The following is a 24,934-nucleotide window of genomic DNA, read 5'->3' as shown; positions in this document are numbered from 1 at the left end:
GAATTTAGGATTACCCTGTTCAAGTCTGGTCTGGCCACAGTGATCCAAACTCCAATCACACCCAAGTTAGACTACTGTAATGGACTCTATGTGGGGCAACCTTTGAAATCAGTTGGTTCAAAATGCAGTGTGGCCACGCTACTTTTAGGGGTTGGTTATAAGGACTGTTATCACTGAATGATCTGCACTGATTACCTCTTTGTTTCCAGATCCAATTCAGAGTGTTGGTTCTTACTTTTAAGGCACCAAATTGCTTGGGGCCAGGATGCCTGAAGAACTGTCTCCTCCCATACTAACCAGCTCATGAGGTAAGAGCTGCCTCTGCAGCCCTGAGGTGGTGGTAACCAGACACAGGGCATTTTCTGTGGTGGCACCTTGCCTTTGGAACATCCTCCCTCTTGAGGTTCTCCTGGCATCAACTTTACTTTCTTTTAGGTGCCAGGCTAAAACACAATTTTTAACTCAGGCTTTTAATTGGGGTTTATTTGCTTTTTAATGGTCTGCTTCTGTTTTGTGGCAAACTTTTATGCTGCTTATGTGGATTTTTTTAATGGTCTAAGTTTTTTGTAATTGTGAGCCGCCTTAAGCAGGACTCTGACTGAAGAGGGGGCACAGAAATATTCTGGACAAGTACAATCAATAAAGCATCTACAAGGGTGGAATGAAAACCTGGAAACCTCAAAGAAAACCACCCTCGCCCAGAGAAAATACAAGGGTAAAGTGAAAACTGAAGTTGACTAGCCCGGCGTAACTAGTGAACTGGATTAGAATTTGAGCGCACGCCATTAGTGCATTCCATAGCCTTCATCAGGCTGTTTTATTTTTCCAACCCTCCTAAGCAGAAGCGGGATCTGGGCCACAAACACTTATGTAGGAAGGAAGCGTTGCCAGAATGCCTGCTAAATTCTGAAACCACAAACAACCACCGCCAGCCCTCAAGGCACAGCGACTTCCATTTCCAAGCCTTAACGCCCAGCTCCACTCTTCGTCATCCCCCCACCTAACCGGCATTTCCCTCCCCAAACCGGACTTTCTCCTTCGGCCGTACCCAAGAGGCACCGCCCACTTCCTCTTAGCAACGCGCCTCCTCACACAGCCTCCCAGCAACCTCCCCAGCCTCGGATTCCGAATGTCCCTCGTACTGCGCGTGCGCAGTCCTTGGACTACAGTTCCCGAGAAGCTTGAGGCAGAACGGGCGGCGCATGCGTTCATCCGGGGTAGCGGTAGGGGCGAGGTAGCTTCCAGGCTCCTCCCCCCGCTGCTGCTGCTGATGCAAGAGCTGAGCGCGGCGGCGAGGGCGAGAGAGAGGAGTCGGGAGCTGCAGCGTGACCCCCGCCCGAGTTCCTTCGCCGGCAGAGTCGGGCCCTCGCTCGCCCTTTTCCTCTCAGACGGGGCCCCTCTTTGCCTTCCTCCTTGACCACCAGGCCGAGTCGGAGCCATGTCGGGAGACGAGGTGAGGGCGCGGCTTGGCCTCGCGTGGCGCCAGGCCGGGGCTGTGGCTGCCGCCATGTGAGGAACCGGGCCCGAAGCCTGCCTGCGCCCTGCAGTGGCTCTGCTTGGGCCGCCTCTCGCCGCGCTAGAGGAGGCTCCTCACGCACCGCTTTTAAAAGGAGGGGCGCTGGAAGGGCCCTGAGAAGACGCCCCCCCTTCCCCTTCCCGTATCTGTTCCCGCCGCGAAATGAGGGGTGGCTTGGAAATCTAGTTAGTCTCTTAAGGCGCGGCTAGACCCGAATTTTACTTTTCTACTGCAGACCACCACGGCTACCTAACTGAAGCTCATTGAGCGGCTACTTTCTCTTTAAGAGTATAGGTTATAGTGTGAATGCTTCGTTCACGTGACTCTTGTCTCAGAGAGAGGATTGAGACCAATTGCACCGTGTAACGTGCAGGACGAAGCGCCTCTTAATTCTGGACTCTAGTCCGAAAGGGTGGTTCATATACATTGTCAGTGGAAGCCTCATTTTATATGCTTTGAGTGTGTGCTGAACACAAATAGCAATCAGTGAAGTGATGTGATAATGTAGAGAGTCAGTAAAACTCCCTTTTCCAGCTTCTTAAGGATTCTGCCTTTGTGCTACAGGAAATTATGGCTCTAAGCAGTAGTTACATACTATGTTATTTGAATCGGTTTGTGGCTTTAAGATGCTGTGCTGGTGTTTGGATGAGTGCTTGTTCAGAACAAGCTTAGGGTAACACTGCTTCCTTAAATATTTTAGGTGGTGCTTGTGATGGAAATACTCCTTTTGCTGGTTTGTGTAAAATTAATTCTGTCTTTTGTCAGAGCAGAGAGACATTGAGGACAGTGTTTCAGGTATAAGCAAGGCAAGCTTTTATTCATTTTTAGTCAGAATCTTATGTGCATTTATGCGGTTGTTAAAGCTGTATGTGACTTGTCTTGATTCTGAGTTGGCTTGATGGAGTGGTTATGGTTTAGTAATTTTCTCAATAATAGTTTATACTAATGATGCTAGTGTTTAGGAATGAGAGATTTCAAGACATCCTTGACATTTCTAGTGCCTGTGTAGTAGATAATAACAGATTGAGAGCAAGGACTGAAATTCCTCCTTCTGCTATGAAGCTTGCTTCATGGATAAATCACTGTAACCTACCTAACAGGGTTATGATATAAGAGAGGAAGGGAAAACCAAGTGTGCTGTCCTGGATTCATTCAATGATACCACTGCCTGCAAACATTCAGGGCTTCCTGCGTGAAGTTTGCATCCTTATCCATGACTTTAAGTTATGTAGGCTGTCTCCAGCATTGCAGAAACAGGTAAGCTAGAGAGGTTTGTGACCATGGTAGGCGTGGGGGAAAAAACCTGACAAAACCTTAAGTCACCTTAAGGTTTTGCAGATTTTGGTCCAGTCCAATGTACGTATATATGAATGATAAACAACTTACCACACTATATAAAATAACCATATTGTTTCTATATTCCTTGCACTAGTACTCCATGGGTGCATTGCTCAATCCAGTTTAACTTTAAGCATGTATGATGAATCAAACGTTCATGAGAAATTACTTATACGAATGTGAACATGAAAACACTTTCATGGCTGATGGTCAGGTTCCATTAGCTTTGTGAATATTTTTTGTTTATTTTTTTATATATGTCATTTATAGTCTGCCTTTCTCACTGAGACTCAAGGTGGTTTACATAGTGTGAGATTAGTACAACTAGTAGCAAGGACATGGGCAGGCATTTCCATAGTGTCAAGAACATTTCCATAAACAATGTCATAGGGTAAATGAATACAAATTTACAAAGACATAGCATTAGCAAAGATCCAATATGGGGTTGAAGAATTGCTGAAACAGAACATAATCAGTTCTAGGACTGACATTAAACAACATGAAGCACAGGTTGTATATAGGAATATATATTTAAAGCAATAGATAATATGTAAGCCAACATAATGGTGAAATCTGTGGTTTCTAACTCATTAGCGAAACATCTGGGATCCCTTTCCTATAATATCACCCTCAGCTGAGAAAAAAGGCCTTTTTGATTAATTCAGTTTTGCATTGTTTTTGGAAAGTCAGGAGGGTGGAGGCTCTCCTGACCTCAGGCAGGCTGTTCCATAGGGTAGGGGCCACCACAGAGAAAGCCCGTGTATGGGCTGCTGTTGATTTTGCCCATGTACAGGCCGGCACCTGCAAGAGACGCTGTTCAGGTGAGCAAAGCTGCCGTGGAGGGACATAGGGAGAGAGGTGGTCCCATAGGTATGCTGGACCAAGGCCGTGAAGGGCTTTCTATGTAATAACCATTACCATGAACTGAGCATGGTAACTGACAGGTAGCCAATGGAGTGACTGTAGGATGGGAGTGATGTTCATGTTCCTGCTCGCTCCTGATAACAGTTAAGCTGCAGTATTTTGCACTAATTAGAGCCTACTAGTTAACTTAGGTGGGAGACCAATGTATAGTGCATTACAATAGTCAAGTTTTGGTGTTACCATAGCATGCATCTAGGTGGTCAGGGTCGGCTGTGTCGAGAGAAGAAGCCATCTTCCAGGCCAGAGTGAGATTGCAGTAAGCGTTTTTTGTGGCTGCCTGAACTTGTTTTTCTACTAGTAGCGCTGGATCCAGTTATAACCCCATGGCTCTTAACTGAGTCTGCAAGGGTCGAAGGAACTCCATCAAAAGTGAGGAGTGTAATGTCTTTCAAAATCTCTAACTTCCGACAAACATCACTTCAGTCTTGTCTGGGTTCAATTTTAGTTTGTTGTTTTTCAGCCACTTCACTACGGCTGTCAGGCAGTGATCTAAGATTTCTATTGCATCCTGTGGGGACCTGGATAGCGAGAGAGAGAGTTGGGTGTCTTCTGCATATTGATGACATCCAACTCTGTAGCTGTGAATGAGTTCTTCCAAAGGCTTTATGTAGAGGTTGAATAACATGGGAGATAAGATTGTGCCCTGCAGAACCCTGCAAGATAGTTCCCATTCTGGAGATAGCTGATCTCCAATGGCAACCCTTTGAGTCCGTTCCAAAAGAAACGATATAAACCAGTCCAAGGCACATCCTTTGATGCCCACTTTGTAGTGTGCCCCCCCCATCGAACTAGTGAGTATATATGGCTTGGAGATAATATTGAGTTTTTTGTTCACTTTTATTGCACAGCAGTGCAGATGTTTAATGATGTATTGCTGTCACAGGATTAAGTCCTATATTACTGCAAATGGAAAAAATTCCTAGAAGGAGTTTTTGTCACCTACATATTCCACTGCAGGCCTGAAAAACTGTTTCTAAGGGTTGAAGGGACACATGGGATGGTGTGCCAGAGCTGCAATCAGAAAGGAAACTGGTGGAAATTCCTCTCCCCCCCCCCATCATGAACTCATGCAAGAGGAATGGTTGGTGACTTCTGGCATTCCTGCTGCACCCAGTGTTGTCCCTTAGGGTTCACTGACTCTCAGGAGTATCATTTGGGGGGACTTTTATGGACCACAGTAACAAAAATCCCTTCTATAAACACAAATAGTTTGTTGTAGTATAGGATTCAGTTCTCTGAGAATATCTTAAATATGGGTTGAGTTAGCTCAGTATATTAAATTGGTCCCCAAACCTGGTTAATTGCTGTCTTTAAATATAATTCTTGTGCTTTGCAGGGTGCTTCAGGATAATATAGTGCATTTTGTTTAGTACTAAGTCCTGCTTAACTAGCTGGCGTTAGTAAAGCAAGGGATTTCCATTTTAGATGTTCAGAGTAGTAATTAAGTTTCAAACCATGGTGTGACCTAAGAACTTTTTATGTATCATTGTTGAGAACTCTCCGGGTGTTCTTTGCTGCTGTGCAATTGAGACATTTATCAGTATATAAACAGGAAACTCAGAAGTGCTTCAGTATACTCAGCTTTTATCTTCAAAGCTGTTTAAGTTGAATGGGGTTTTTAGTTCTTGGAATAAGGGGAGATTAAAAAATTATCAAAGTTCTATGACGCCAACCATAGAATTGTAAATAGTGCTGGATAAAAATTATGGCTAGGATCTAGCAGAAAACTGCTGGTTTTTTATTTTTACCAGTTTCTTCCCTCATCAGACCTCTGCGCCCTCCCTCTCACTGTTCTTGGGAGTCTCCTCTCCTTTAGGAACAGCATTCTGGGGGCCTTTTGGGCTGCAGAAACTTGCTCCACTGATAGAAATTCTTTCTGTTGGTGGGATTCCAACCCTATGAAATTACCCTATAGTATGTGACTGAAATCCTAATTCTAGTGGTATTTTGCTTGTTGCCTAAATGCATGTAATAGTCTTGCTCAGCCTTCAAATCTAGAGAAATCTGTTCCTCTTTTTAAAAATATTCTGAATTTGCCTAATGAGCTACTATTACTTGCAGATGATTTTTGATCCCACTATGAGCAAGAAAAAGAAGAAGAAAAAGAAGCCTTTTATGCTTGATGAAGAAGGAGGTGACACACAAACAGAAGAAACACAGTTATCAGAAACAAAAGAAGTCGAGCCAGAGCCAGCAGAGGACAAGGATACAGAAGCTGATGAAGAAGACTTCCGGAGAAAAGGTAAGCTGCGCATAGGTTAGCATGAAAATATTACCTTCCGTAGTAAAGGCGGGTACACTGGTGAAGGTTATTTTCCCCACTTGCTCCACAGGAGATTATGTATGATGCATTGTGCTCTTGAAAACTTTTGCAAAAAGCTGTTAAATGGTGGTAGTTGTTGATTTCAGACCTTGGTTCAAATCCTTGCTCCGCCATGAAGCTTCAAAAGCAGCCTTTGGCAGCTTGCTCTTTTGTGCGACTTAACCTTCCTTGCAAAATTGTCATGAAAATAGAATAAGAGAAACTGTTTATGCTGCTGTTTGTGCTGAAGTATACCTAACATATGTATGTATATGTACATACATATGTACATATATATGTATATATTTTACAATACTTGACAAACTGGTAAGAATGTTCTCCTCATGCCCAATACACTTACTTTGTCTGCAGTTTATGAGAAACCTATCTGGACCATTCATATGGTGCTCTTTTCATTTTATAAACTGCTTTCTTTTTGCACAGATCTTGCACTTGCTCTCCTGCCCCCAGTTGCTAAGCATCTCTGAGTAATGGGGAAATGTGATTTATAAAAATCCCTGTTCTATGGCATGTTGAGCTTGAGGCACACAGGCTGCTGCTTGTGTTGCAACCGACAGCTGGTTCTTTTCTGTTCTTATAGCCACAACTCTTAATTGGCACATCTTGATTTTAGTTGAGGTACCGCATGCTGTTCCATTCATGTGATGCTATATGCAGAAGAATATGTAGATTCATTTCTTGGGTGCTTCTGAAGATGCTTGAAGAACTGTTTGGCAGTAACATCTGCTTGTGTCTTAGATTTCAAACAACTAGCTCAATGTGGCACTGCTCCTAAGTCAGTAAGCATTCATTAAAAATCAACAGCTAAACACTCATTTAAAAATGAGTGTTTCTTGAGTCCTGAGAATCACCCCCAAATACTTTGAGTTGCTTAGATATCCTGCAGGTGTGTTCTTCCATTCTCTTAACTGCTCACAACCAGACTCCTTGTAATGTGTAGTTTTTCAATTTTAGATGCGTCAAATGACCTAGATGACCTAACCTTCTTCAATCAAAAGAAGAAGAAGAAGAAAACTAAAAAGATATTTGATATAGATGAAGCCGAAGAGGGTGTAAAGGTTGGTCAGCATGCAGTTGAGGGCTGTGTCTGAGACTTGTCATCTTTAAAACAGATTTTTCCCATTGCCTTCACAACATGATTTGTCAGGAGGTGCTTTGTACGCTCTGAGATTAAAATTAGGAGAATAACTCTGGCATTTGAACTTGTTTTACTAGCTACTCAGAGAAGACCAATATTAAAGTGGCATATTCTAGGACTGTCTCCCAGCTGAAGAACTCTTAATTGACTGGTCATTTTGGTTGGGCAGCTAATTGATTAGATAAGTAAATTAAGTTTGCACATTACCAGAACCTCAGTATGACCTTTTGAGGGTATTGCTGGAATTGTGAGAACTTAGCAAATTAAATATACCATTCATTGTTGAAGAGAAACTAATTTTCCTTTACTATTGTTTGTACAGACAAAAAACTAAGATGGCATCTGACAATATATCCATACCCTTCACTCTCAGCCCCGTTAACTAAAATTTATCTGCATGATTCAGTTGCAGGACATAAATTATTGATATAAATAGATTGTTATTTTGCGATTGGCAGGACTCATATGTATCTTACCATCACTTTCTTCATACAAGTGAAGGATTTGTTATTTTAAATGATTTTTCTTTTTCTGCTTCTACTATTCTCAAGTGCAATACAAGATGAAGTTGTCCTGTAATGCTGTTTGACTATCTGATTCCTCACATCTCAGCGTTTATGGACTAGGCCTATGCTGCCAGCACAATGTAGCAACACCAGTGAGGGAAGCCATGCAGCAATTGCATAACATTTTGTAGTACTCTCTGTGGTGTGATGGGTGAGATGAAGTTAAGGAGAACAGAATATACTATGAAAGATGTGCAGTTTTTTACAGCAAGGAGTTAAGTATGTTACTCTACCCACTATGGAAAGGCTGGTATAACTTGTAGTCCAAATGCATCTACAGCTAGGTCTTGTAGTTTGATTGACAGCCAGCTTCCCTTGGTCTTGTAAGCACTGGGTGACTGTGCAACAGGAGGCTTCAGTACAGTCATATGCTATTTCAGTCTAAGCTAATTGAAATTAATGTTTTTAGACTGGAGTAACTCTACATGGGATTGCATTGTTGCACTTGGGGTTGGTGTGTGCATGTGGCGGGCTTTAAAAAAAAATAGTTCCAAAAGACAGTGTTTCCGCAAGTGACATACAGACCCGTGCAAGTGTGGTTCTAAAATTTACTTGCATTACAAGGGTGATGCATGTCTCATGACCAATATAGTATTGCATATTTTCAAATGGATGTACAGTGTTTTACTATTAATGTCAGTTAAGAGCCAGTTTGGTGGGACTGAGCGTGGGACTCTAATCTGGAGAACCAGGTTTGATTCTCTCCTCCTCCACTTGAAGCCAGCTGGGTGGCCTTGGGTCAGTCACAGTTTTCTGGAGCTCTCTCAGTCCCACCCACCTCACAGGATGTTTGTTTGTCATCGGGATAATAACATACTTTGTAAACCTCTCTGAGCGGGTGTTAAGTTCTCCTGAAGGACGGTATATAAATAAATTATTACGTTATTATTATTTGTACCTACAAACATTGTATATCTTCCATCACACTTTTTATAAAAGGAACTGAAAATTGAGGGTGACGTACCAGAGCCAGTAGAACCAGAAGATGACCTTGATATCATGCTTGGAAGGAAGAAGAAAAAGAAGACTGTGAAGTTTCCAGATGAGGATGAAGTGATGGATAAGGACGAAGGTACACTAGAGATCTTTTGCTGTAGATGAAAGTTAGAAATGTTACAGATGTGTTCAGAAAGGGGGCCTTGCAACTGATATGTGGAGTGCAGAGGAAAAGGTGCTGCTCTTGTAAGTGATTTCTGCCATGAGAGTCTCCAAACTTATCTACTTCAGCTGTTCCACTACATTCATCTTTTAGATCTTGAGCCAGTTCCTATCCTGCATTTTATTAGTACCAGTTTCTGCTCTGTTGTGTGCCCCAATTGTTTCCATGCTTGCTTTCTCATTAATTCCAGTGGGGTGTTGTGGGAAAGAGGCATAATGATGGTCTGTCTCGAGGCTGCCTGTAGGGAATATGAAAGGGTGGGGGGAAGTTGAAAAAGGGAATATTCTCAGCCTCTGAGACTTAATTTCAAGGATGTCCATCTTCTCATTATTTTGATGCAAGGGTCTGTTGGCCTAAGAGCAAGGCAAGGATGATTTTGCATTCTCCCCCTCCCCTCAGTGTAATCCCTTCGCTTGCTTGGCTTTCTTTTTCCTGCAATGAGAGGTTTGGGGAGTTTGCTGAAGGGATTAGAAAAGATCCCTATCAGTAACTGTGTTCTGCTTGCTCTTTGTTGGGTATGGTAGATACGACCTAAGAGAGATTTTGTATGAGGTAGATAAAATTGAAATACACAGGTTTGCTATATGCCTGTTACCGTACACCGTCCCCTACAGCAAACTACACAAATAATGGAGTAGTTTTGTCCTTCAAGGTCCCATGAGCCCTCAGTATATGCTCAAAGTGTTTTTATTGCCTGGAGAGTAGGGAGCTGAGTGTTTCCTTGTATCATAAGCAGCTGTGGCCAGTCAGGTACACCCTTCACTCTCTCCCCCCCTTGCATATTCATGGGGGTTGTGTGGCTGCTGTAGAAAGGATTCTCTGAAAAGCAAGCAGTGGGCAGCTTCTGGGGTGTGATTAGCTTGAAGTTTTCTTTATATCTCATACTTGCATCATGTTTAATTTGGAAACAGCTTCCTAGTGGATTTCAAACATGTTTCTTACCCTACAGCATTGGAGGATGAAGACAGCAAAAAAGATGATGGAATCTCTTTTAGCTCGCAGTTGGGACCTGCATGGGCAGGCACAGAGAGGGATTACACATATGATGAGGTAAATATTTTCCATTTTATTTATAATTTTTCTGTTTAAAAGTGATTTCCTTTTTTATGGGTGCATTAGCAAACAATGTAGTAAACCTAAATGTTGCTGTAGATTTACATAAAACCTGTGGCATGTTTCTAAAAAAATTTTTAAACATTTTTATTAGTGCAAAACATTTTAAAAGAGTGGAGTAAAAAGAAAACAGTGCTGGTTTCAAAAATGCTATTGGCAGATAGGTATGTAGAAAAGATTTGCAAATATCCAAAAATAAGTCCATATGCAGTTGTCTTCTATATGCAATACATGCAAATGTTGGTAAATATATATGGTCCTCAGTCCAGTGATTTACAGGAGATGGGCTTTTGTCTTTCCAATGTTGAAGTATAAGTCTTTTAGCAAGTGTAAGGGCATGGAGACTCCATTTCCATTCCAAGAGACAGGCAAGTAGTACATTAATATCCTCAAAAATACTTGAGTTTTCTAACATAAAATTATTATGACTAATAACTTCTTCCTAAAGGGAAAGAATAAGTAAACATGTCCAAAGCATATGCTTAAGAGATCCATTTTGTGAATTACACCGTCAACAGTTATACTTTGTCCTTAAACCTTTAGTAAAAAGACATTGTGGTGTCCAATATACCCTAAACGTAATTTTTACTGAATAAGTCACAACTTAAGATCCATAGTAGCAACAGGTATATGGCTTAAAGCCTTATCCCATTGCTTTAGCAAAATTGGATCGTTATTCCATTCATCTGTAAGGTTCTGTGTAGCATATTTATTAACTGACCTCAAATATTTATATACAAATATTGCATCTTGATTCTGTACTGATTCAGTAAGAATCTCCAAAAGTGGGGGAGATTCTGAAGCACTCAAAGCTGCCAGACCTTATTTGGACACCAACAAATGTTGCAGTTGTAAATATTGCCATTCAGCAAATCCTATTTAGACTGCAGTTGGAAAAATGATGAAAACTCATCATCATTACCTATCAATTGATCTAAGATAAAAATTCCCTTTTCTGTCCATGCCTTCCATAAGAAAGATTTCTTCCCAATCTTTAAATCTAGATTTGCCCATAATGTTAGTTTAGCATGTGAAATGGGTCAAATTGATGTTGTTGTGATATTATGTGCCATACTTCTCTAGCTGCAGAAATTGTTGAATTATGATGTACTCACATGGACAAGCCCTGACCTGGCTAGCCAGGTGAGCCTGACCTTGTCAGATCTTAGCAGCTAAGCAGGTCGGCCTTGGTTAATAATTGGATGGGAGACCTCTAACGAAGACTAGGGTTGCAGAAGTGGGCAATGGCAAACCACCTCTGTTAGTCTCTTGCCATGGAAACCCCACTGGGGGTGGGGGTGGGGGTGCCATAAGTCAACTATGACTTGAGGTGCTCTCCACCACCACCATATGAACAAAGGGAAGTTTAAGTAGTCAAACATTTCCATTTCACTTTACCTCCTTGGAATTAAGGTGGCAAAATTCTGTTTTCTTTAGTGTTTAGTTAGAAGGATATTGCATGTTTCCATACTTTTTATTTGCAGGTAATACTGTAGGTAATACTGTTTTCCTGTATTACAAGTAATCGCAGTTTCTGTAATTGATGGAGGCACTTGGACAGGAATAGCAGCTTGGTACATCTGATCTGAAAATATGTATGAAAAATACCTTGCCGAGATTCTTAGATATACCAGTATGGCGCTCCCAGTTAAATATGAAAATATTCAGAGCTAACTGGGTCCATTATTCTCTATGGGGCAATCTTTCCGGAGACCTGAAGGGGATATTTGTGGTCTATGAGAGAACTGTGATTGGACACAATTCAGCTCTTCTTAGTTTGCAATTCCATTCACCTATGAAAGTTCCCTCACTTGCTAGCCCGGGGATCCTGTGAAAGGGGAGGAGGGGGGCAAGCTGCAGCTTCGCTGTGAATTGTTTGTCAGTTTGTTTTTGCTGGGATTCTCTGGTTCTTTGGGGCTTTGTTGGTTCTTTCTGGGAGGCTTTGGGTGAGTGGTAGTTGCTCTTGTGTGTTGGCTGAGGCTTCTTTGTCCTGAGCTAGCATGAGCTTTCCCCCTCCCCCCAATAGGATACACTGGAGAATAGAATTTGACCCCTTGGTCCAATTCACTTGAAACTTGGGGTTCAGAGCCGTGGCTTAATGGTAAAGTATCTGCTTAGCTTAGCAAGCAGAAGGTTTCAGGTTCAGTCCCTGGCATTTCCAGTTAAAGGATTAGCTAGTTGGTGATGTGAAAGACCTCTGTCTGGAGAGCTGCTGCTAGTCTGAGTAAATAGTACTGACCTAGATGGGCTTGTGGTCTGAGTCACTATATGGCAGCTTAATGTGTAGCGCCCTCTATGCTGCTGAATGACTTTTGCTTATGGTCCTGCTGCTCCTTTTAAGTGTGCATGCCAAGGGAGGCTTGACATTCGTGCTCTCTGCACATGCACACTAGTATCAAATCCTTCCAAAAGGCAGTGAGGGAACAGCAGCTCACAACCGTGCTGGTAGTCCTCTGGGACCACCTGAGCATCCTGACCAATGGACTGAAGACCAGTGTACTAGGAAGCAGAAGGGGGAAGAAGTAAACTCCCCATCCTGTTCCCAGTATAATTCATGACCTAGCAGGGAGTGTAAGTGCATGTGTTACAAGTCAAGGCTCAGTACTTCAGGAGTAAGAGAACAGTAACTTTTTGGTACCCCAAAACCTGTGGCATGGTCCTCAAAATGTGAGGTGAAAAGAAGGTGCTTGCAGTTCTAGTGGAATCTAATGTTACAAAATTACTTTGTTGCATCTTGTTCCAATTCTTCTGCCTTTCAGTTTGAGCCAGTGAGTGGAATGTACACCCAGCCAGCGCAGTTCACTTTGGTCAATATTTTCTTGGCAAAATTCGTACAAGACACTTTGATAACCTCTCTTAAGTAAAGATATTATGTTATAGCTAAAGCAGTTCAATGAAAAGCACTATGCTTTTTATTACTACAGCCCTCATTCCACATTGTTTTTTGTTCATGTGATCCCTAGCATAGCTTTTATGGGTGAGCAGAAAGGACCCCCTTTTTTACCAGCAGAAAAGAGGACTGAATCCAACCCATTCTTTTCAGTATGCTCACTTGATTCTGTATCAAGCTGTCCTAAATACACAGTATGGAAGTGCAACAGTGATGATTCATGATTTATTAATGATGTTAAAGTTCTTCCTCATGTGTTTTCAGTTGCTGAATCGAGTATTTAACATTATGCGGGAAAAAAATCCAGATATGGTAGCTGGTGAAAAAAGAAAATTTGTCATGAAGCCTCCCCAAGTTGTAAGAGTAGGAACCAAGAAAACATCATTTGTCAACTTCACAGATATTTGTAAGCTGTAAGTCTGGTCATGTTGTGACTTTTTGGTGGTGGGAGGGCATGATAGCCAAAAAGTGAAAGGCACAGTGAGAATTGGGCACAGAGAATATTTAATTCCATTGAGTTGAGAGGCAAGAACTGCTCAGTACTCAAGGAAGAATGGTTCAAGTGAAGCAGGTTTGTAGTAGATGGTCTTCTTATTCCTATCAACATTGGTGGGAGTTACACAAGAGCCAGATGCATTATTTCAAATTGTTGTTTGAAAGAAATCTCCAGTAGGACTGTGTTCATAGTATCCTATATCTGAAGAGTCTTAACTCTTCAAACATCACCCAACTGTGATCTGAAGATGTTGATCAATGCCAATTACTGCTTCAGATATTATTTTGATGAAGGTGCAGTTCATGTCTGGCAGTTCTAGAAATGGCAAATAGAAGACATGTTTTAAACTGTAGATATGCTGCTGCCAGGTGTCTTTACTTGGGGTTGTTTATTTTGTTTTTCTTCATATTTTTTTATCTGATGTTTTCAGCTGACTGACATTGATGTGCCCAAATGTATGTTCAGTTGCATAATGCTCTGTTTTGTGGAATGAATGGTTTTTTTATGGAACCCATAATACATAAAGGCAAAAGATGAAAACGTGCTTATGTTGCATTTAGGATGAGACAACAGAAATAGAATATTGAATCCTATGCGCTATGATTGCAGAATTTATTTGTGTCATTTAAAGTCTGCCTTTCTCACTGAGACTCAAGGCGGACTACATAGTGTGAGGTTAGTACAGTCAGTATCAAGGACATTTCAATAAACAATGCTAGGATAAAAAAATGAGTTTACAAAGATATAACATTAGCAAAAATCCAATACAGATTTGAAGAAATGCTGAAACAGAGCATAAGCAATACTTGGATTGATATTAGACAACATAGAACAGTCCAGTAGGACCATACTTAAAACAACAAGTAGTACATAGGAACACATACTTAAGCAACAGATAGGACGTTAGGCAGCATAGTGGTGAGGCAACATACTGGTGAAGTCTGTAATCCCTTTCTCTTTAGTGAAGCATCTCTTTGAGACCACCTCCCTACAATACAGCCCTCCTATCTGAGTTAAAAAAAGCCCTTTTGAATAATTCAGTTTTGCATCGTTTTCAGAAAGCCAGGAGAATGGGGGCTCTCCTGTCCTCCTCAGGCAGGCCATTCCATAGGGCAGGGGCCACCACAGAGAATCCACATGTATGAGTGGCTGTTGATTTCGCCCATGTGCAGGGTGGCACCGGCAAGAGACCCTGTTCACATGAGCGAAGCTGACGTTGAAGAATATAGTGAGATAGGTGGTCCCATAGGTATACTGGACCAAGGACATGAAGAGCTTTATATGTGTACCTTGATTGGTAACTGACAGGCAGCCAATGGAGTGACTGCAGAATGGGAGTGATATTCATGCTCCTGCTCGCTCCTGATAACAGCCAAGCTGCAGCATTTTACACCAACTGGAGTCTCCTAGTTAACGTAAGACGGTAGAACCATGTATGGTACAATAGTCAAGTCTTGATATTACCATAGCGTGGATCCTGGTGGCCAAATCAGCCATGTCGAGGTAGGAAGCCATCTTTCAGGCCAGAGTGAGCTTGTAGGAAGCATTTTTTTGTGGCTGCCTTAGCTTACTTTTCTAGTAGTAGCACTAGAACCGGTATAACCCCTAGGCACTTAACGAGTCTGCAAGTGTCAGAGGAACTCCATCAAAAGTGGGAAATACAGTGTCCTTCAAGATTTCTGCCTTCCCAATAAGCATCATTTCTTCCTTTTCTGGGTTTAATTTCAGTTTGTTCATTTTCAGTCATTTGACCACAGTTGTCAGGCAGCGACCCAAGATTTCTATTGCAGCCTATGGGGACTTGGATAGTGAGATATATAGTTGGGTGTCATCTGCATATTGATAATATCCCGCTCAGAAGCTGTGAATGAGTTCTAAAGGCTTTACATAGAGGTTGAATAACATGGGAGATAAGATTGCACCTGTGGAGCCCTGCAAGATAATTTCCATTCTGGAGATAGCTGATAGCTGATGGCAACCCTTTGAGTCCATTCCATGAGAAACTATTTAAACCAGTCCAAGACACGTCTTTTGATGCACACTTCTGTCTCTAAACACCTTGACAGGATGGCATGGTCTACTGTGTCAAAGTTCTTGAGGTGCAAACCAGCCATTTCATGCTGGTAGTTGTACAGAATTGAAATATCAATTACTCCATGGTCTCGTCTGTTTTGAGTACTAGGCTGTCTTTTGTTTTAGTTACTAAAAGGGCCTGGTCTTACTTGACTGAAAGCATCTCCCTTAGATTGATATTGGATGGCTTTTTGTGAATTTGTCTAAAACTTTTTCACAAGAAGGCTTGATGTGATATTTACATTCATCCCCTTGTGGTAATCACTGTCCTCTTTCTGTTCTAGCAGAAGCTCCTTTCTTAATTCTTTTCCCTAGGATGTTCTGTTCTTTTCAAATAGGCTCAAACACGTCTTTCCAAATATTTTGTTTAGAACATGGCATGAATGTGTCATTTGTTATATTCTCTCATCTGTCAGATCTCTGGGGAATCATTTGTGCTAAGTCAGATGACGTGCTTAAAATAAGACTGAGCTTTTAATTACTTGGTGCCATTATTTTGTTGTGTATTTGCTCTAAGTATGAAGCACCCTTTTTTTTTGTGATGGCACATGGGCAAACGTCTCTTATTTTATATTTTAGATTACATCGCCAGCCGAAGCATCTCCTGGCTTTTTTGCTTGCAGAATTGGGTACAAGGTAAGTACTTGATTTTTCTAGAATACATAATTACTTCAGAGTCTCATGAATACAGGTACTACATATTATAGCTTTTGCTAAGTGAAATTTCAATAGATCCAATCTTTAGTTTCAAAACTGTGTCTAAAAGCTGGAAATGTGGGATAGGGCATTGCATATTGTTGGCATATACTGTTGGTTGGATCCATAGGCTGTAAGGGAAAACCTTTTCGCTGCCTTTTCACAGCAGTGAAGTGGGGGGAATTGTACAGAATCATGGTCACAGTCCATGACAGTGACCTTTCCTGAGTTGGAGAGGGCTGCTTTACGAAGGTAATGGTGGGAAGTGCCTGTCACCATGGCCATTTCATGCAGCCATAGGATTCAAGCTTAGATGTTCTCTGATCTTGCAGCCTCTACTTTATGTGCCCTACTGTGCTCGTTCAATTCTGAATTACAAAATTCTTCTTTCAAATTAGTGGCTCTATAGATGGTAATAACCAACTTGTAATCAAAGGAAGGTTCCAACAAAAACAGATAGAAAACGTCTTGAGAAGATATATCAGTAAGTATATTTTTCGGTTGCATGTTAATTCCATTTTCCATGCTTTTGGTCACATTTCTAGATTTTTCTAGATTCCATGCTTTTGGCCATGTCTCTAGATTTTTGAAATTGGTGTTTCTGTCCTGTGAGCTCTTACACATGAGTCGCATGATTTGCTATTTAGTTTAAATGGTAATGTATGTGGTCCATATATTCTGGGTAAAAACCATGAAGCAATTTGGAAGAAGTGAAGAAGAATTTCTAATACCCCTTCTTAGTAAAGCACCTTGTAAGTTATTCATGGCATAAAGATTGTTTAGCCCTTCTTGCTAGCCTACAGTGGTATCAAGATTATTGGTGATAAACTGAGGGAATGAGTTTTAATTTTGGAAATCGAAATACAACTCAAAATGCCTTTTATCAATCCAAATTTTTATCAGGGCCCCAGACTTGTAAAAACTGATGCCAGCTTTCCCACACCATTGTTCCCTGGTAGAATGCACCCGCTGCTTTCCAACTCATCATCCAGCATGACGAATTGTTAGGTAGATTAATATCATTAATCCATCCTGCTCAGTAACATGTATCCTGGTAGTAGCTCTCCATAGTCTTGAGCAAAGGAAGGTGTATCCCAACACCTAATAACGGAATTAAGACTTACAAATCTGTCCACAGCCAAGTCACTTTCTTCTCCTGTAACTTGCATGCCCGTCTACTGTTGAAGCTACCTCTTAATAACATGTTCACACCCATCAGATCGCTGCATGTGCTGATTTTTTTTGTAGAATTCTAGTAGCATTTGCCTCTGAAATATGTACAAGCAAGCTAGGGTTAAATGTTATGCATTAAATTACAGTTTGAAATGCATTTATAGGGCATGTGGAGAGCTACTATTAAGTTTACTATGGAGATGTCACCTTGGCAAAACACCTTGTTTACTTCTTGTAGCATTGTAGTCAGTTCCATGCTTCAACCCTGAATCTAGTCCAGATGGGTTTGCAGCTGTCTGCGGAAATTAGGCTGCCCTTACACAATTAAATGCTCTTTTTTCTAAAATGATAATAAACCTACATGGTTGAATACATGAATTTTTGGGCAGCTGTCAGCAGTAATATTGTTGCTAATGTTATGTTTTGTTTCCCCAGAGGAATATGTCACCTGTCATACGTGTCGGTCACCTGATACTATCTTACAGAAGGACACCAGATTATATTTTTTGCAGTGCGAATCTTGCCATTCGCGCTGCTCTGTTGCCAGCATCAAAACTGGTTTCCAGGCTGTCACGGGCAAGAGAGCGCAGCTCCGTGCCAAAGCTAACTAGTTGGTTGATCGACACTGGATTTTGCAAAGTGATCTGGGCACAAATGGCTGGACAGGCTTACAACCTGAATGGATTTCCAATGTATTAAAAAACAAGATTGTAAAAGCTGCTTGGCTTTGGGTTGGTCTGTGAAATTCTTGCAAGATACAGATCCTCAAACTGTTGACATTCGCTAACTGAATATTTTACCAACTGTCAGAAGTGTGATGAAAAAGGAGGTGCTTTTTAATCTGTTCATAGACTTCTGTAAAATGCAAGAAAAATTAAAGTTATTATAACAGTGACTGTCTTTCATTTGAATCTTTCCTTCTGTTTCTCTATTAAATGATTGCTATGGTATCATGTAGGCATTATATCATTCAAAGAATGGTGAGATGTGTATTCTAAAGAACAGTTTGTTTTGAATAAGTATATTGTAAGAGCTAATGAATAGACTATCCTATTAATGGCATCTTTCGCTTAAATGACTCCATGCATGTAAGAACTATATGGGCTAATCCCACCAATATTAATTTATGTCTAGATTCCATTAGGGTTAGATTTACTGTCCTGCTCCCCTTGGTATGTTAGTGCTCACCTCAATACTTTCATCTGTACTCTGGGCCTCTCCAGTACAGTTCTTAAAGTAACATATACCAGTTGGCAGTTTGTTAAATGAGTTCAGAATACACAGTTAATTCATTTGTGTGTATATGTTCAGAAAAATGGTGCAGTAAGAATACACTCACTATAGCATTCTGCAGTTTTGTTTTTCAGTTGTGCTAGCATGACAGACTTCTCAGATTAAGTTCCAAGGGTGCACAAAGATGTCTTCTACAGAAATGTAAATTAAAACATCCTGTTACAATAAGATTCACACATGCTAGTGTTCGTCTAAGCCTATGGCTTTCCCCTCCCTCATCAGTCTCAACCTTTCACTTTTGCCTGACATGTGTTATGACATTTGTGTGCTTCTCTTCCCTCACTGTACCATTTATTCAGTTATACCATATCTTTCTCCCCAAGGGGTACCCAAAGCAGCTTACATAGTTCTGTTCTCCATTTTATCCTCAGAGCGACCCTGTGAGTTAGGTTAGGTTGAGAATGTGTGACTGCCCCATGGCTCATCTAGTGGGCAGTGGAGATTTGTACCTGGGCTTCCCAGATCTTAGTTGTCACTCTCTCCATATACCACACTGGCTCTTGGTGAGCTAATCCCACCAATAATATAACACTGATATAAAAACCAGGTTGACTGATTTGAACATGCTGCTCCTGAGGTTTCTTAGTTGCCCGGCATAAAACAATTGAAACAATCACTGGAATTAGGTTAAGCGTGCCTTTCACTGCTGTATTACTTCAGGATATCAGTTTGCAATTTACATTTATTAATGAGCAAGATAAAGGATAATTCTGTTCACGGGCATGTGTTTATGTGGCTGAAAAGCAGCAGCATGTATTTATAGTATTGAAAATTAACCATAGTACTTGCGCAGCCTGAATAAATTAAGGTCCATAGGTGCTGGCTCTTAATGTGTTTAACATGGGGGTTTCTGTTCTGATTTTTAGCTCATACATACTAATAACTCAGCTATGCCAGCAGTTTTTTCCTTATTTTTTGAGACAGTAAAGCCTCATGGTTTTCTAAATGGTTTTTAATAGTGTTTTGAGTTGTAATGAATATTGGATGTATATTTTTAAGAAATAAAGACAGGGTCAGTGCCTCTTGTGTAACATTACTATGGCATTGTGGTCTTCACAGGATATTTTTACAGCCTCAAGAACCCTGGTCATACTATGAACTATCTTCGTCGTCCTCCCAACGCACCATAATTTTATAGGCTTATATGGCATACCTTGTGCTACCAAGGAAGGGCTGCAGACCTTCAGAGGAGTATTTTCTATTGATGCAGGAGCTACTACAAACAGAATCGAAAAGCACTTTGGATGTTGGTCTTGATTTCCCCCCCCCCCCCCCCTCAAAGGGTCAGTTCTGCATAACACAGATTATTTGATCACTATAAAGTTGTCCCTCCCTTTTTAGGACATGACATTAGGATTTGATTGCCCGATGGTGTTTCAACACACATGCCTTCTATGCTTGGTGAAGTCACTGCAACTATTTACAATGGTCAATTTCATGCAAGAGATGAGAGCTCTGTGAGCATAAAAATGTCAGCACAAATTTTACTTTGAATGTTTTGCTTAAATGAGAGGGTAGGAAGAATGATTAAGGCTCTACTTAACATAATGTTCTGATTTGATTGCTTTAGCCTCAGAGGGCTAGGTTAGCACTTTCTACTGGCGCAGTGGTTAAGAGCAGCAGGATTCTAATCTGGAGAATCAGGTTTGATTCCCCACTCCTCCGTTTGAAGCCAGCTGGGTGACCTTGGGACAGTTACAGCTCTTCCAGAGCTCTCTCAGCCCCACCCACCTCATAACATGGTGGTCGTGGGGATAATGATAACATAGTTTGTAAACTCTGAATGGGTGTTAAGTTGTCCTGAAGGGCAGTACATACATCAAATATTATTATTAGCATGTTTTGTGGGGGTTAAAAATCTCAATGCAAACATCTTAGAGGTAAATTGTTTTGTTACGCTTTTATTTTGTTTATCATTCATAGGAAACTGAAGTGTTTCAAATACCCACTTTGTGGTGGACTAATTTCCATGTCTCCTTATTGTGCATGATATAAAAACAGGCTTTAGTGCTGGCAGTAATGTTCTTTCTGTATAATTGTTACAAACAAGCTCTCCCAGAGCTGCTTTTGTTTTCATAATGAAACCTTCAGTTTGGTTATTCTTTAAAACACTGATTAGGCATGCATACAACGTATGCATAGCTCTGGCTTTTGACTGATAGTAGTCGACTGTTTTCTGAAAGAGTGGAATTGCCTAGATGTGGAATCTGTCATGCTTCCTTCTCTGTTCTTACCACAGCTCAATCTTGCAGGACGCTGTAAGGGAAAATCAACTTTAATATTCCAGAGGAATCCAGTGGCTTTGCAATGATTCAAAGGATTTGTAGATAGGCTCTGAACAAGCATGCATGAGGGTTGTGTGCTATCTGCATGCCATCTTCACTATCCCCGTTTCCATATTCTCCTTGCCTGATTTCCAAAAACTGTAATAAGTTGCCAAGATAAAAAATACAAAAGCAGTCTCTGGTGCCAAACTCACTGGAGATTAAATTCTGACCCCAGGAAAGTTTGTGCACAGGGCCACTGAATGTGTGGATTAATAGCCAGCCTCATAGATCAGGAAGCTGCAGCTGGGAGGTGCATGAAATTGCCTTTTATGCCTCTTCTATGAGATTATCTGCTGCTGCTGGAAGAAGGGGAAATTGTGCTCTTCCCCCAACATACATAGTTCAAGGCAGTCCTGTGACCCTAGGGATAGACCTGGGGACAGGAAAGATTGCTGGAGTGAGGGAAATTATCTGTGGTTTTTGTGTCTCTGGATTACAGAGTCCAACTCTGTTGACAATCTCAAGATATGGGAATGGATCCTATATATCTGTCCCACTCTGTTTTGAGTAATTCTGTACTCATGTACATCTACCCATTGTCTTTGGAGAGACTTTGAAGCAGGATTGTATATGCTTAGTGAATTTCTGTAGGGTTACTCGTTGGGGCACAGCCTCCCTTGTTCTGTGAGTGGTATGCTGAACAATGGTGGTATCCTGCAGTTTCAGTCATGTGGCTTGATCAGGATGTAAGGGTAGTAGTTGAATGGCAGGTTTGGGGGCTGGAAAGATACTTCAGTCCTACCCCTTGAAAGCTCTTGGAACAGGCAGCAAACCATATGGAAACTGTAGTGCAAGTCCCTGTTGCTTGCAACTCATTTATTTGCAGTGCAAAAATGATACTTCTCTATAAACTGCAATAGTTCTGAATGAACAGCATTCTGATAAGTGTTAAAGGAGGGAGGGTGCAGTGGAACAAAGTTAAAGGGGCAATGAACAATTAACCCAAGGCCACTTATGTGTGCAACTGTAGACTACAATTGGATGGTATGACTTAAAAAAAAATTAGAGGTTGCATGCTGAATTAAGTTTCTTCTTTTATTATACAGGATTTTATATACAAAGCCCCCTCCTCCCCTACTTCAGTCTTATGGTCAGATCATAGTAAAACATTGCAGCTTCTCTCAAAGCCTAGAAACAGGTCAGTACAATACAGCAGGCAAACTTTGCAAGAGGAGCCAGAAACAGAAAAGGCATGGGGCGGGGGAGGGGAAGAGAAAAATAAAGCACTTGGCCCTTTTCTCTCACTCCCCACTAAAACAACAACCTAATAAATGTAAAATGTTGTGCTTTGAGAACCACGCTCCTTTCTTTATGCTAATGCCTGTAGAAAGGGAACGTTCCTTGTCAGGATTTATGTTTTCCAATAGATATCCTTTAAAAGAAGTCCAGCGTCAGTCATTTCTAGAACAGGCCAATATGATACTGTAGTTCTTGCCTTCTCTTGCTGAGCAAGTGGTCACCATCAGGCTGTTTGTATCCACACAGGCTGAGTCATTCCACTAAGCAAACTTTATCCCATTAACCTTTGTGACTTAGCAGTAAACTACCAGAGAGGGTTGTAGTAGATGGAAGAGACATTGCTGAGCATTGGGGATGAATGAGTTGTACAACATCTGTTTCATTTTTTTAAAAGTGTGTGTGGGATGGGGGGAGGTGAATGAGCTAAAAACAGAAGTAATTCAGAGCAGAGGCAGCAGGGAGGAAAGGAATCTGATTATTTCAGGCCCATGTGCTTATAGCAAGGACGACTAAAAAAACTTGTCCTAGGTTGCTTGTATGATAAAAACAGGTGACCGACCCGGTATGCTACTGGTGCCATTGACTTGTGTGTTTGAGTCTACATTTAACTATCTTATCCTTTCCCTTCTTGTGGATGAGAGATGGATGACCCATGTTTATAAAGAGCAAGTCAATTGCTTGTAGAGCATGTGTACTGGGTTATGAAATGAATGCTGCAATCATATTCCTTATTCTGAAAGATTTGGTTTAATCTGTCCCCTGTTATACCCTTACTATAGTCAGTGCTCATGCTTGCTTATACTGCATAGACCTAACACTTTCTTTACTTTTACTGACGTGTAGGAAACTGAATGGATAAAGGTTTTCTTTCTTCCTTTTTTTTTGGTAAACATCCAGGCAGAACCACCAATAACCATATTCTCTCCATGACATCATATAGCAACCATTACGCTCTAGATGTTTGTGTACTCCTCCCCTCCATAGTGGAGGTGCTGGTCCAAAGTAGCTTAGGAGGCAGCACCCCAGCAGCATTTATGATCTCAAATGCAAAACCATAAACCATATATAGTGAAATAATTTTTTTCTTTTGCTATTAAGCATCATGCCCCCATCTGTCCTGGGAACACAAGACTCCTCCAATAGCCTGTATACCTCTTTCTTCACTTGATGCTAGAAAAACAAATTCCAATATCTTCATCTGCCAATATGAAACCAGTTCCAGTATCTGGCCAGTGAAGATCATGGAACAAGTGATGCTTGGTGGCTTTAAATCTGTAGTACGAGGGTGGGGTGGGAGCAACGATGGGGATCCACTGGGATGACTAGTTTGCTGTGTACTACAAAACAGCTCGGAGATATGGGTCCATACTTCTCCTTTTGAATGCCAGGCAGAGAGGATGACGGTCCGGCATGTTTTGCTTGTCTGGATCAACATGCCAAGGCAGGACTTAATCTCTTGCTGTCCTCCTGTTTTTCAGGGCTGCTGTGCTGAATGACATGCTAAGATGACAGGGAAGGAGAGAGTAAATGGACATCACTTGAATAACTTGGACACACTTCAGTAGACATACATTGGGGCTGATCCAACCCAAGGTCCACGTGAGGTGACTTTCTACCTGCAGCAACCATTTCAGACTCCAGGCAAGTTTATTCCTGGGGTCACAGGAGGATCCACATGATGTAATCATCACTATGCAAGGGTCTGGGAAGGGGTAAAACCACTCCCTTCTTTCTCTACTGTCAGAAAGCAAGAGGGAGTGATTTTGCCATCTTCCTCCCCATGTGGCTATTTCTCTGCATGGGTCCTGTGAGCTCAGGGTCAGAAATGGCTGCTGGGGGAAGAAAGCCAGGAAGATCCATGACCATTAGTGCCTTCTATTGCTGGGTCATGGGATTCAACCCAATCGTTACAAAAGCATGTGATTGAGGCCTTCCGGCAATCAAGGAACACAAAGTAACTGGAAGTTTCAGACGACAGGTTCCAAATCTTTCTTCTTATATTGCCTAAATCAACAACCTTCTAGGTGTCTATTGCTTCTGATGTTGCAACCTTCCCTTGGTTAAATTTTTTAAAATCGGGGCACATCTTGTGTGAGTGGGAGAGGGCGTAAATCGTACAAACAAAACTAAACATGCAACATTATCTAAATCTGTGCAATGTTTAATAACCCATTTAGATAGTAAATTGTGGCCTTTGTGGCCATACCTGGTTACTGTAAGCTGGAGTCATCCACATCTGTATAATGGCTATTCTCCTGAAGTGGGAGGGGAGAAGAGAAAAGGAAGATTATTTGGTTCTCTTTGTGAGTCTTTGCTAGGATGATGTCTAATGGAAGAAAAGTCTGAGAGGCTGTATGATTGAGTGAGTGGAAGGTCATGGATTTCCCCCACTCCTTCCCCTTTTCACATTAGTTCCCACAGCACTGTGATGTGTTGAGAGCAGAGGCCAACTGACTCTTTAATTTACTGGGAAAGTTGCCGGTGGCCACAACCCCTGAGATAACCTGCTGGCCAGGAAGAAGCTAAGCCAAAGGGGTTCTGAGGGGCTGACCAGACTGCAACAATCATTCTGGTTTGGACTTGGGCTGTGATGACAATGAGGTTGTGGCTCACCTGGTGTGCTCTGGCTATGAACCAAGTGGTCCCTGTGGCTCGACTAGCTCTGAAGGG

General features: G+C 41.5%; 2 protein-coding genes across 7 annotated transcripts in view; one reads left to right on the top strand and one right to left on the bottom strand.

Moving 5' to 3' along the window:
* The first annotated feature begins 1,243 nt into the window (after positions 1-1,243).
* Positions 1,244-18,300, top strand: EIF2S2 (eukaryotic translation initiation factor 2 subunit beta). The gene is made up of 9 exons (XM_054980627.1): positions 1,244-1,453; positions 5,840-6,020; positions 7,056-7,159; positions 8,745-8,877; positions 9,914-10,014; positions 13,232-13,380; positions 16,116-16,172; positions 16,631-16,716; positions 17,841-18,300. The coding sequence occupies exons 1-9, from the start codon at positions 1,439-1,441 to the stop codon at positions 18,014-18,016; spliced, it is 1,002 nt and encodes a 333-aa protein (XP_054836602.1). The 5' UTR covers positions 1,244-1,438; the 3' UTR covers positions 18,017-18,300.
* Positions 18,301-22,042: 3,742 nt separating this feature from the next.
* Positions 22,043-24,934, bottom strand: part of RALY (RALY heterogeneous nuclear ribonucleoprotein) — a 355,194-nt gene continuing 352,302 nt past the window's right edge. For all 6 annotated transcript variants that reach the window (XM_054981415.1, XM_054981416.1, XM_054981413.1 and 3 more), the window contains 2 exons: positions 24,471-24,519; positions 22,043-23,764 (listed from right to left, as the gene is read on the bottom strand). In XM_054981415.1, the coding sequence (XP_054837390.1) occupies positions 24,475-24,519 (45 nt within the window). In that variant the 3' untranslated portion in view covers positions 22,043-23,764; positions 24,471-24,474. The remainder of the gene's footprint in view (positions 23,765-24,470; positions 24,520-24,934) is intronic.

Source organism: Eublepharis macularius, chromosome 5, assembly GCF_028583425.1.
Source record: "Eublepharis macularius isolate TG4126 chromosome 5, MPM_Emac_v1.0, whole genome shotgun sequence".
NCBI lineage: Eukaryota > Metazoa > Chordata > Lepidosauria > Squamata > Eublepharidae > Eublepharis > Eublepharis macularius.
This window is presented reverse-complemented; position numbering and strand designations above follow the sequence as displayed.

Excerpts from the sequence above, each read along its gene's own strand:
- EIF2S2 (XM_054980627.1), top strand. Across the intron at positions 8,878-9,913 it reads AGTGATGGATAAGGACGAAG|CATTGGAGGATGAAGACAGC; the intron begins GTACACTAGAGA and ends CTTACCCTACAG. Across the intron at positions 16,717-17,840 it reads CGTCTTGAGAAGATATATCA|AGGAATATGTCACCTGTCAT; the intron begins GTAAGTATATTT and ends TTGTTTCCCCAG.